This window comes from Malus domestica, chromosome 02 (genome assembly GCF_042453785.1).
Source record: "Malus domestica chromosome 02, GDT2T_hap1".
NCBI lineage: Eukaryota > Viridiplantae > Streptophyta > Magnoliopsida > Rosales > Rosaceae > Malus > Malus domestica.
The window spans coordinates 10,679,771-10,692,808 of record NC_091662.1 but is presented as its reverse complement, the minus strand read 5'-3'; the positions used below and the strand labels follow the sequence as shown (position 1 = coordinate 10,692,808).

The following is a 13,038-nucleotide window of genomic DNA, read 5'->3' as shown; positions in this document are numbered from 1 at the left end:
CCTTATGTGGACTTAACCCATCCACGACAGTCTTTGATAAACAAGAAGTCCGAAGTTACTTGGGGCGCAAGTAATCGACCTATCCTTTAGTGTTATTTCTATTATATTATGATTATCGAATAACGTTTGAGAATAGAAGGAATTCTGATGGGAAGCCTTAAGGCCTACACCTAAGGCCCTACAAAGGCACCTATTTGGATTCTTTCTGCTTGTTGGGCTCGGGTAATCAGAAGTATAATAATCATAATACTTCTGTAATCAATGAAACAAAACATTATATATTCAAGTACTGTGTTAGTTCTTGATTGGAAGCCTCAAGGCCTACACCTAAGACCCCATAAAGGCATTTTTCATAACTAAAACAGTTTCTCGGGTATATATACAACTAAAACTCAACATCCGTTTTACATCTGCCATGCTGAAGATGGCAGTGGCACGCCTGAGCACTTAAAAGTTAATCTTGATTGTGAGCACCTTTCAAAGTTAACTCTGTCATTCTCTTTCAGCCTTGCCTGATAAGCTATGCCCGACAAGCCCGCCAATGAAGCAGAAGCCCGACATAAAACATCAACCGGCGCCAACCTCTCGGGGAGCTGTGTGCTCGTCGGCTAGGAAACATCCCCAACAGAAATTCTAGTCACGAACAACTGGGACATCTCACAAACTCCCTCGCCCCACAAACTGCCCTTTTCCTCTACAACCAAATGCTCTACTACCCAACCTCCCACAACCACTACACCTTCACTTACGCTCTCAAGGCATGTTGCTTCCTCCATGATAACAACAAGGGCCGGGAAGTCCATGCCCGCGTCGTAAAAACCGGGCACTTTTCCGATACCTTCATCCAAAACTCGTTGCTTCACTTCTACGTAACCCAAGCTGACATTGTATCTGCTACCCGGGTTTTCGATTCCATACCAAACCTTGATGTTGTTTCGTGGACTTCGATGATTTCGGGTCTTAACAAGTGTAGATTTGTGGAGGAAGCAATTGTTAAGTTTATGTGCATGGATGTGCCGCCTAATTCTACTACTCTTGTCATTGTCATGTCCGCTTGTTCGAGTTTAGGAGCTTTAAAGTTTGGTAAATCTGTTCATGGATATTGTATGAGGAAGTTATCTGAAAGGAATGTTATTTTGGACAATGCAGTGTTGGATTTTTACATGAGATGTGGGTCTTTGGTGAGTGCACGGTACCTGTTTGTAAATATGCTCAAGAGAGATGTGTATTCTTGGACTAGGTGGGTGGTTATGCACAAAGAGGATTTTGTGACGAGGCAGTGAAGCTTTTTCAGGAGATGGTTCAGGGAGAGGAAGTTGAGCCTAATAAGGATACCATTGTAAATGTATTGTCAGCGTGTTCTTCGATTGGGGCATTGAGTTTAGGCCAGTGGGTGAATTCGTATATAAGTGCACGGCCAGATCTCGTGTTGAATGGCATTCTGGGAAATGCATTAATAAACATGTATGTAAAGTATGGGGAAGTAGGTATGGCAGTTTCGGTTTTTAAAACCCTGGTTTGCAAGGATCACATTTCGTGGAGTACCCTCATAAGCGGCATGGCCATGAATGGTTATGGTATACACACGTTGCAGCTTTTTTCGCTCATGCTAGTCCACGGGATTCCTCTTGATGATGTAACCTTCCTTGGCTTGTTATCAGCATGTAGTCACGCATGTCTAGTTGATCAAGGGTTAATGATTTTCAATGCTATTAAAAATGTTTATCGGATTGCCCCTCAAACACTGCACTACGCCTGCCTAGTTGATATGTATGGTCGAGCAGGGTTCTTAGAGGAAGCAGAGAATTTCATGAAGGAAATGCCAACAGAAGTAGACGGCGTTGTTTGGGGAGCGTTGCTTAATGCATGCAAAATTCATGGGAATGAGAAGATACTTAAGAGGATCAGAAATGGTCTCCTCAAGAGTAGAGGAGTAGGCATCGGAACTTATGCTCTCGTATCGAATACATACACCACTCACGAACGGTGGGATGAGGCTAATAAGGTTCGTGATGAAATGAGACAAATGGGGTTGAAGAAATTAGCTGCATACAGTCAGATATATGTGGATCCAAACACATTGACGTTCTTTTAGATTGAGCAACAAATCTACTCTCTCTCAAACACTTCAAAACTTTATACTTCGATTATTAGACAATACGATATTTTCATTTTCATCTTGCTATAATAGGAATAATAATGCTCGATAAATACGTTTCTTCATTTACTGCAGAACAATTAAGGCTAGTCGTGTTCTTTTTCCAGATTGTCGTTAATTTTTCACGCAATAATAGTCACTAACACAACATGTAAGTTTTGTTCATGGCTTTTGCAACCCTATTGTAATAAACTAGTCAGTGAATTAATTTGCAGACAAAAAATATTTGTGCGAAATAATAAATAGTTATGTGATTGTTAAGATTAATTAAACATTTTAAGGGAACTTGTAAGTTGCATTTATGGTACAAAAATAAATACCAAATTAGAAACCCTCGTATTTGATATCTCACATCAGTAAATACGTTCCTAAAGTAGTTTTAAAGGAAAATGCGTTTTTCATTTTACAAATGACTCTCACCTTTGCCTCATCCTTTATAAGTATATAACTCCTTGCACCAAAGTTCAACTGCATCTAAGGGATCATTTTCTAAGAAAATCAAAAGTTACTCATTATTTGCATCATTATGGCCGGACTAAACATGTTTCCAATTATGGTCATTTTGCTTTTTGTGAATTGCGCACTTCCAACATTGGCGCATTTGGATGACTCGCCGGCAGTGGTTGAGTGCAAAAAACATTTCAGCATAAAGTACGCATTCGACGTGTACAACTATATTTTCAAAGGGAAGAAAATCGGTGACTTTAGTTGCCGGGCCCTCGTGGCGCTGGGAAGATCGTGCCATAATGTTTTCGTGAATAGCACCTTTACTTATGAACACATCGGGAATAGAACTGCCATTCAAGCTAGGGCTGATCGAGTATTTAATCATTGTATAATTGTAACTTCTGTCCCACCTCCTTCTTCGCTATCTTAAATTGAGAATTGAACTTCACTAGGGCTAACAAATTTGTGGGATGTTTCATGAGTAAGAATAAAATATTGATGTATTTGCTTTGATGCCTTGTTACGACTTCACTTTGTTGCTTTGAGTTGTAAAGCATTTTCAAATGATTGAGGAATGAACAATAGTAATAAAACAACTACCACTCCAATTTAAAAAATTTCGTGAAACATCGGAAGTAATAGAAATCAGTTTTACATTTGTTTGGCCTTTACCTTTGCATTATTTTCGGTTATTGCAGCTACACTGCATATTGATGTGTAATGCTTATTTTTCTAGAAACTTAGGTTGCTCGTCCCATCTCAAGCATGTACGGAACTATTGTCCGCTATATGGCTACTCGTATGATCGCGATATTCTTGGTAACAGTCATACGTTCATTGTTTTCGGATCCAAGCTTAGAAAGATGAAAACTTCACTACGACGTATTGCCCAAATTTTTTAAAAAACGATGTTGAAATAGGCTTATGAAAGACTCTTGATTGACTCATGTTGGCCTTTTAGTTCAAGTTGTTATACACATGCTACACTTTGTAAAAGTGTGTTCATTTTGCACACATCCGTATCTTTTATATATATATTTATCTTTTTTTCTTTAGTTTGAGTAACCAAAACAAGAACATTTGTTGAATGATTTGAAACTTAACATTGACGCAACTGCATATCGTTAACGATATATCCGGGCGTGTGGGGCATGAGTATTGTACCATATGCAGTAGGGTGTGATATAATATTTGTTCTAAAATGAGTTTACCAAGAAAGGGGTGCTCATTTAGTTAATGTATTGTACTTCAACAATTCTTCACTTCTTAACAAATTTAATCTCTTACGTCACATTTTCATTTTGTTATAATAGGAATAATAATGCTTGATAAATATGTTTGTCCATTTATTGCAGCACAATTAAGGCGAGTCGTGTTCTTTTTCCTGATTGTCGTTACTTTTTCACAAAATGATTGTCACTAACACGACATGTAAGTTCAGTTCATGGTTTTTGCAACTCTATTGTACTAAACTATTTGGTGTATTAATTTGCAAACATGTAATTTTAGCGTTACGAAAATAAATACCAAATTAGAAACCCTCGTATTTCATACCTCACATCAGCAAATACGTTGCTAAAGTAGCTTTAAAGGAAAATGCGTTTTTCAATTTACAAATGACCCTCACCTTTGCCTCATCCTTTATAAGTATATAACTCCTTGCACCAGAGTTCAACTGCATCTAAGGGATCATTTTCTAAGAAAATCAAAAGTTACTCATTATTTCCATCATTATGGTTGGACTAAACATGTTTCCAATTATAGTCATTTTTCTTTTTGCGAATTGCGCACTTACAACATTGGCGCATTTGGATGACTCGCCGGCAGTGGTTGAGTGCAAAAAACATTTCAGCATAAAGTACGCATTCGACGTGTACAACTATATTTTCAAAGGGAAGAAAATCGGTGACTTTAGTTGCCGGGCCCTTGTGGCGCTGGGAAAACCGTGCCATAATGTTTTCGTGAATAACACCTTTACTTATGAACACACCGGGAACAGAACTGCCATTCAAGCTAGGGCTGACCGAGTATTTAATCATTGTATAATTGCAACTTCTGTCCCACCTCCTTCTTCGCTATCTTAAATTGAGAATTGAACTTCACTAGGGCTAACAAATTTGTGGGATGTTTCATGAGTAAGAATAAAATTTAGATGTATTTGCTTTGATGCCTTGTTACGACTTCACTTTGTTGCTTTGAGTTGTAAAGCATTTTCAAATGATTGAGGAATGAACAATAGCAATAAAACAACTACCACTCCAATTTAAAAAACTTTGTGAAACATCGTAAGTAATAGAGATCAGTTTTACATTTGTTTGGCCTTTACCTTTGCATTATTTTCGGTTATTGCAGCTACACTGCATATTGATGTGTAATGCTTATTTTTCTAGAAACTTAGGTTGGTCGTCCCATTTCAAGCATGTACGGAACTATTGTCCGCTATATGGCTACTCGTATGATCGCGATATTCTTGGTAACAGTCACACGTTCATTGTTTTTGGGTCCAAGCTTAGAATGATGAAAACTTCACTACGACGTATTGCCCAAATTGTTTACAAAACGAGGTTGAAATAGGCTTATGAAAGACTCTTGATTGACTCTTATTGGCCTTTTGGTTCAAGTTGTTATGCACATGCTACACTTTGTAAAAGTGTGTTCATTTTGCACAGCTCCGTATCTTTTATATTTTTTTAATCTTTTTTCTTTAGTCTGAACAACCAAACCAAGAACATTTGTTGAATGATTTGAAACTTAACATTGACGCAACTGTAGATCGTCAACGTTATATCCGGGCGTGTGGGGCATGAGTATTGTACTATACGCAGTAGGGTGTGATATAATATTTTTTCTAAAATGAGTTTACCAAGAAAAGGGTGCTCATTTAGTTAATGTATTGTACTTCAATAATTATTTGCTTCTTAACAAATTTAATCTCTTACGTTACATTTTCATTTTGACATAGTAGGAATAATAAAGTCGAGAAATATGTTTGTCCATTTATTGCAGAACAATTAAGGCTAGTCGCGTTCTTTTTCCTGCTTGTCTTCACTTTTTCACGCAACGGTAGTCACTAACACGACATACAAGTTCAGTTCACCAGTTTTCGCAACTCTATGGTATTAAACTAGTCGGTGTATTAATTTGCAAACATGTAATTTTAGTGTGCAATAATAAATAGCTAGGTGATTGTTGAGATTAATTAAACAATTTATGGGTACTTGTAAGTTGAGTTTACGTTACGAAAAATAAATACCAAATTAGAAACCCTCGTATTTGATACCTTACATCAGCAAATACGTTGGTAAAGTAGTTTTAAAGGAAAATGCGTTTTTTATTTTACGAATGACTCTCACCTTTGCCTCATCCCTTATAAGTATAGAACTCCTTGCACTAGAGTTCAACTGCATCTAAGGGATCATTTTCTAAGAAAATCAAAAGTCACTCATTATTTCCATCAATATGGCCGGACTAAACATGTTTCCAATTATGGTCATTTTGCTTTTGGCGAATTGCGCACTTCCAACATTGGCGCATTTGGATGACTCGCCGGCAGTGGTTGAGTGCAAAAAACATTTCAGCATAAAGTACGCATTCGACGTGTACAACTATATTTTCAAAGAGAAGAAAATCGGTGACTTTAGTTGCCGGGCCCTTGTGGCGTTGGGAAAACCGTGCCATAATGTTTTCGTGAATAACACCTTTACTTATGAACACACCGGGAACAGAACTGCCATTCAAGCTAGGGCTGACCGAGTATTTAATCATTGTATAATTGCAACTTCTGTCCCACCTCCTTCTTCGCTATCTTAAATTGAGAATTGAACTTCACTAGGGCTAACAAATTTGTGGGATGTTTTATGAGTAAGAATAAAATTTCGATGTATTTGCTTTGATGTCTTGTTACGACTTCACTTTGTTGCTTTGAGTTGTAAAGCATTTTCGAATGATTGAGGAATGAACAATAGTAATACAACAACTACCACTCTAATTGAAAAAACTTTGTGAAACATCGTAAGTAATAGAGATCAGTTTTACATTTGTTTGGCCTTTACCTTTGCATTATTTTCAGTTATTGCAGCTACACTGCATATTGATGTGTAATGCTTATTTTTCTAGAAACTTAGGTTGGTCGTCCCATTTCAAGCATGTAAGGAACTATTGTCCGCTATATGGCTACTCGTATGATCGCGATATTCTTGGTAACAGTCATATGTTCATTGATTCCAGGTCCAAGCTTAGAATGATGAAAACTTCACTACGACGTATTGCCCAAATTGTTTACAAAACGAGGTTGAAATAGGCTTATGAAAGACTCTTGATTGACTCTTATTGGCTTTTTGGTTCAAGTTGTTATGCACATGCTACACTTTGTAAAAGTGTGTTCATTTTGCACAGCTCCATATCTTTTATATTTTTTTTAATCTTTTTTTCTTTAGTTTGAATAACCAAAACAAGAACATTTGTTGAATGATTTGAAACTTAACATTGACGAACTTGTAGATCGTCAATGTTATATTCGGGCGTGTGGGGCATGAGTATTGTACTATACGCAGTAGGGTGTGATATAATATTTGTTCTAAAATGAGTTTACCAAGAAAAGGGCGCTCATTTAGTTAATGTATTGTACTTCAACAATTCTTCGCTTCTTAACAAATTTAATCTCTTACGTCACATTTTCATGTTGACATAGTAGGAATAATAATGTCGAGAAATATGTTTGTCCATTTATTGCAGAACAATTAAGGCTAGTCGCGTTCTTTTTCCTACTTGTCGTCACTTTTTCACGCAACGGTAGTCACTAACACGACATACAAGTTCATTTCACTGGTTTTGGCAACTCTATTGTATTAAACTAGTCGGTGTATTAATTTGCAAACATGTAATTTTAGTGTGAAATAATAAATATGAAACACCCCAACCCCTTTTATATTTTAAAAATTGTTTAGTTCTTAAATGGTGAGCCACGTGGGGCCCACCTTATAATGTTTTTTCTGTGTTTCCCCGGTCTCTCTCTCTCTCTTTTCTTTTCTCCAACTCTCCCGTGCTCTTTCTCTGCACTCTCTCATTCTCCCCGTGAACCAAACCACACACCATCACTTCCACACCACATCAACGAAGAGGACACCACCATCACCTCTGGAACCTTCTTCTCTCTCTCCCTCGTCTTGACGAAGCTTCGGGACACCCTGAGAACACCCAAGTCTCCCGCGACGACTCTGGAGACTTTCGAGGCCATTTTTGGCCAAACCACAGTGAGTTGGCTGGCCTGTAAGGTATCAATCTCTTCGTCTCGTCGAGTACTATAACTTTCCTTTTGTTTCACTCAATTTCGTTGAGTATTAAAGAAGTTATACTCATTTGAATCTTACCCAGTTTTCGGCGACCTCAGTGGCTTTCGAGGCATTTTTCGACCAAACCATGGCGAGTTAGACGTCGTGTGAGGTATTATTCTCTTCGTCTCTTCAAGGGCTACAACTTTCGTTTTTGTCTCGCTTGATTTCGTTAAGTATTGACAAAGTTATGGCCGTTTAAAGTGAGTGTGGTTTTCCGGCCGATTTCCGGCTTTCTCTCCCATTGGGTCCGGCGACCCACCGAAACCCAAGGCTTTGGGCCTTCCCTGCCGAGCCCAGCCCTTTTGTGAGGCCTTAGGGCCAGGCTTTATGTGTGTGTATTAGGTGTGTGTGTGTGTGTTAGTTGTTTGGGTTTGGGCTTAAGCCCAAACCACCCATTTTCACCCTAAACCCTTTTAACCTTAGAACCCTAAAACCAAAACCCAATAAATCCTAATCCTATTTAAACCCAAACCCTAATCCGGATTTCAAGCCTAAAACCCGTTAGGCCTAATTTGAACGTTGACCCCCGGTCAACGTTGACTTTAGGGTTGACTTTTCGGGTTTTCATCCGGGACTCTTCTTAGGGTAATTCGACGTTCTGAATCCGTTTTCAATGTCCGTTTTCCCAAATTCAATTTCTATTATATAGTTTTATTTATTGGACTCTTTATGTGCTTAGGGGCAATTATTGTGACGTTTCCGTCTTCGCTAGTGGCGCAGCTTTTGGCAACTAAGTACTGTGAGTGGACCCTTTCTAAAATTACATAATTTTGTAGTAATTGCATAAATGATTAGCATGCCTACGAATTTTGTGAATTGATTTATATCAATCCTATTTACTGAATTTATTGATTTCGTCTCGTGTTTTGGTGAGGAAATAATTGTTAGCTTATATTGAGCCATATTTTAATATATATCATATTTTCTATAAAAACCATGAACTGGTAAACTATCTGATAGATGACGATAGGATGCTAGAACATGTTTTTGAACCCCTCTTTATAGTGTAGATGATGATCGGTAACCTATGCTATGAAGTGGTTATTCAAGAGAGACGTAACTATTTGTGCGTACCTAGTGGACACTATGCCGCCTGGGGCGATGATTTGGTGTTGGCATTTAGGCCGGGAGAAATAATCCCTAGCGAAAGGCTGAGGGACACGGTGACAGGCATTGGGCCGGGAGGGAGTTATCTCTGGCTACGGGCACAGAGACTGAGGTGCAGGCATTGGGCCGGGAGTTATATTTATTAGGTGATCTATCTAGCAGCACACCGCGCTTACGAGACAATTTATGAGACGTTTATTGTTTTGATTTCCGCGATGATATTCCGCGATATGACTATTGAGATATTTTGGCATGCTAGGATTTTTATTAAATCCATCACTTATTATGCTAGTAGTTTTCATTATATAAACTGTGGGGGTTAGTACATTGATAACTGTTTTATTATTATGATATATATAAACTTGGTCCACTCACCTTTGTTTTGTGCCCCCATTCAGGACTTAGAATCAAGGCACATAATCCCAGCGTCAAGACACTTTCGTAGCAGTATCTTCGGATCTTCTCGAATGTAGGACTCACTCCTTTATTCATTAAATTTTATCTTAATTCTTTTTAGTGATTAGGTTTAGTTGTATGCTCTGAGCACGTTCATAAAACTTTTAACTCATTGTATTTCAAATTTCTAACCCTTATTTATTTCTTATTCTTAGCTTTTGTATCAATTAATGGCTTTCGTCACCCCCGGGTGTCGGCCAGCACGTGTTGGTCCGGGTATTCGGGGAATATCAGGGTCCGGGCGTGTCAAAATAGCTAGGTGATTGTTGAGATTAATTAAACAACTTATGGGTACTTGCAAGTTGAGTTTACGTTATGAAAAATAAATACCAAATTAGAAACCCTCGTATTTGATACCTCACATCAGCAAATATGTTGCTAAAGTAGTTGTAAAGGAAAATGCGTTTTTCATTTTACGAATGACTCTCACCGTTGCCTCATCCCTTATAAGTATAGAACTCCTTGCACCACAATTCAATAGCATCTAAGGGATCATTTTCTAAGAAAATCAAAAGTCACTCATTATTTCCATCATTATGGCCGGGCTAAACATGTTTCCAATTATGGTCATTTTGCTTTTTGCGAATTGCGCATTTCCAACATTGGCGCATTTGGATGACTCGCCGGCAGTGGTTGAGTGCAAAAAACATTTCAGCATAAAGTACGCATTCGACGTGTACAACTATATTTTCAAAGGGAAGAAAATCGGTGACTTTAGTTGCCGGGCCCTTGTGGCGCTGGGAAAACTGTGCCATAATGTTTTCGTGAATAGCACCTTTACTTATGAACACACCGGGAACAGAACTGCCATTCAAGCTAGGGCTAACCGAGTATTTAATCATTGTATAATTGCAACTTCTGTCCCACCTCCTTCTTCGCTATCTTAAATTGAGAATTGAACTTCACTAGGGCTAACAAATTTGTGGGATGTTTCATGAGTAAGAATAAAATTTCGATGTATTTGGTTTGATGCCTTGCTTCGACTTCACTTTGTTTCTTTGAGTTGTAAAGCATTTTTAAATGATTGAGGAATGAACAATAGTAATAAAACAACTACCACTCCAATTTAAAAAACTTTGTGAAACATCGTAAGTAATAGAGATCAGTTTTACATTTGTTTGGCCTTTACCTTTGCATTATTTTCGGTTATTGCAGCTACACTGCAAATTGATGTGTAATGCTTATTTTTCTAGAAACTTAGGTTGGTCGTCCCATTTCAAGCATGTACGGAACTATTGTCCGCTGTTGATGCACAAAACCGGATGGTCTTGGTACAACGTAAATCCGACCGTGAATCTGCATGTAATGTAAATAACACAAGATGTATCGTGGTTCACCCCAAGGTTTGGGCTACGTCCACACTGATTGTATTATATTTCTCTGAGAAGTGAGGGAGAGAAAGAGCTCTATAAGTGAGAGCTTTGAGAGGGGTGAGGAGAAACTTAGGAATTGGCCTCTGAGGATGAGATCTGAGGGTGAGAATGAGCCTCCTCTAGAATGAGGGGAGGAGTCCCCTTTTATAGAATAAGGGGCTCCTCCTCTTTTACAAAGTATGGGCTTTAGTGTGAGGCCCAAATACAAGGCCCAAGGCCCAAATATACGAGGCCCTAAATATGGTATAAACAGTAGTCCCCCAAGTCTTCAGTCAAGAGAGTCTTTTGGCTGGAGACTTGAAATTCAGTCCATGTGTGGGCCGAAGTAACTGATGCTCGATATGAGGCGGTGCCCAATCTGAAATGATGCTCAACTAGAAGTAGCACATGTTGTGAGGCCGCTTTGCTTGTAGCTTATGTTGCCTTGGTTGGCTTGGCTTGTGGCGTTTGAAGGTGAGGGAGTCCCTTTTATAGAATAAGGGCTCTCTCCTCAATACATAAGTGATGGGTTAGAGTTGATGCTCGCAGTGAGACGGTTGCTCAGTAGGCGGCGATGCTCTCTAAAGGTGGTGAGGGAGTCCCTTTTATAAAATAAGGGTTCACTCCTCAGTACATGAATAATGGGTGCTCTCTAATGAAAGTGAGGGATTCCCTTTTATAGAATAAGGGCTCACTCCTCAATACATAAGTGATGGGCTAGAGTCCCCCAAGTATTTTTCATGAGTGCTCTCTAAAAGTGAAGGAGTCCCTTTTATAGAATAAGGGCTCGCTCCTCAATACATAAGTGATGGGCTAGAGTCTCCCAAGTATTTTTTATGAGGCCCAGTTGAGGCCCAATATATGGTACATAATGTAGTCCCCCAAGTCTTCGGTCAATAGAGTCTGTTGGCTGGAGACTTCAAATTGAATCCATGTATGGGCCGAAGTGGCGGTTGTTAGGAGGCGATATTTGTATACCTTGCACTGAAGCTTTGTAGGTGAAGCTTTGTAGGTGAAGCTTTGCAAGTGAAGCTTTGAAGCTAGAGCTCTGTAAATGAAGCTTTCGAAGCTAGAGCTCTGTAAATGAAGCTTTCGAAGCTGGAGCTTTTGTAAATGAAGCGTTTGAAGCTAATTGACATGAGTGATGCTCATGAATGTTTATGTTTGATTGACATGAGTGATGCTCATGGATGTTGACATGAGTGATGCTCATGAATGTTTATGTATGATTGGATGAGTAATGCTCATGAATGTTTATGTATGATTGACATGAGTAATGCTCATGGATGTTGACATGAGTGATGCTCATGAATGTTTATGTATGATTGGATGAGTAATGCTCATGAATGTTTATGTATGATTGACATGAGTAATGCTCATGAATGTTTATGTATGATTGACATGAGTAATGCTCATGTCTGATTTGAAGTACTGGGCGTACTTTTGATGACCTGGTTGGTGCTATTTTGGGTATATGGGCCTTCGCCCTCCACAACATGTCAGCCCATTTGTTTTGGGCTTTTCCTTTTTTTTTTTTTTTTTTTTTTTTTTTTTTTTACCCTCTGATGGGGTTTATATATATTACCCTCTGATGGGGTTTATACAAATATCTCCGAAAGATACGAAACATAAATTACATCATTCTGGTGGGGTGTTTTTTCCTTGCTTTTGCAGTGTCCCCATGTGCCTCCTATTTGCTTTCGCCTTTGTTTTCTCTAAAATGATAGCTGCTTTGGACAGCCACCACCCTTTTGCTTTTATCTTTCTACTCCGAATTTATTACATCCACTTTCTCTGGTAGGATAACATCCTCCATGGAGCCCTCAATCATCTCATCCACTTTCTCCCTCTGCTTTTCAGTCTCCCACTTTATTTCCAAACATCCTTTTGCTTTTCTTGGACATCTTGGTCGTGCCCATCCACTATCACGCCTCTTTTTTCTTTTTCTGCTGTTTGAAACACAAGCTGGTGTACTCCAGCTGTAAAAATCCCATCAAAGTACTTTTCTTTTCTGCTCTTCTGCTTTTGTTCTTTTCTTTTCATAAAGTTTGTGCCTTGCTTTAACATAAGTGCAGGTGCCTGGGGTCCATCGTCGACCTTCTCGAATTTTCCTTTCCCTTCCCTTTTCCTCATGCCTTCGCATCTTTCCCCATCCTTTTTACTAGTTTATCTGATTGGAGGTTGG

At 38.8% G+C, this 13,038-nt stretch overlaps 1 protein-coding gene across 1 annotated transcript; it reads left to right on the top strand.

Moving 5' to 3' along the window:
* The first annotated feature begins 704 nt into the window (after positions 1–704).
* On the top strand, positions 705–2,095 carry LOC103443764 (pentatricopeptide repeat-containing protein At1g08070, chloroplastic-like). Its single transcript, XM_008382656.2, has 2 exons — positions 705–1,181; positions 1,241–2,095. Exons 1-2 carry the CDS (start codon positions 705–707, stop codon positions 2,093–2,095), a joined length of 1,332 nt encoding a protein of 443 aa, XP_008380878.2.
* Positions 2,096–13,038: the final 10,943 nt, after the last annotated feature.

Coding starts and splice junctions, on each gene's coding strand:
- LOC103443764 (XM_008382656.2), top strand. CDS start 705: ATGCTCTACTACCCAACCTCCCACAACCACTACACCTTCACTTACGCT. Junction 1,182..1,240: donor ACATGAGATGTGGGTCTTTG/GTGAGTGCACGG, acceptor TTCTTGGACTAG/GTGGGTGGTTATGCACAAAG.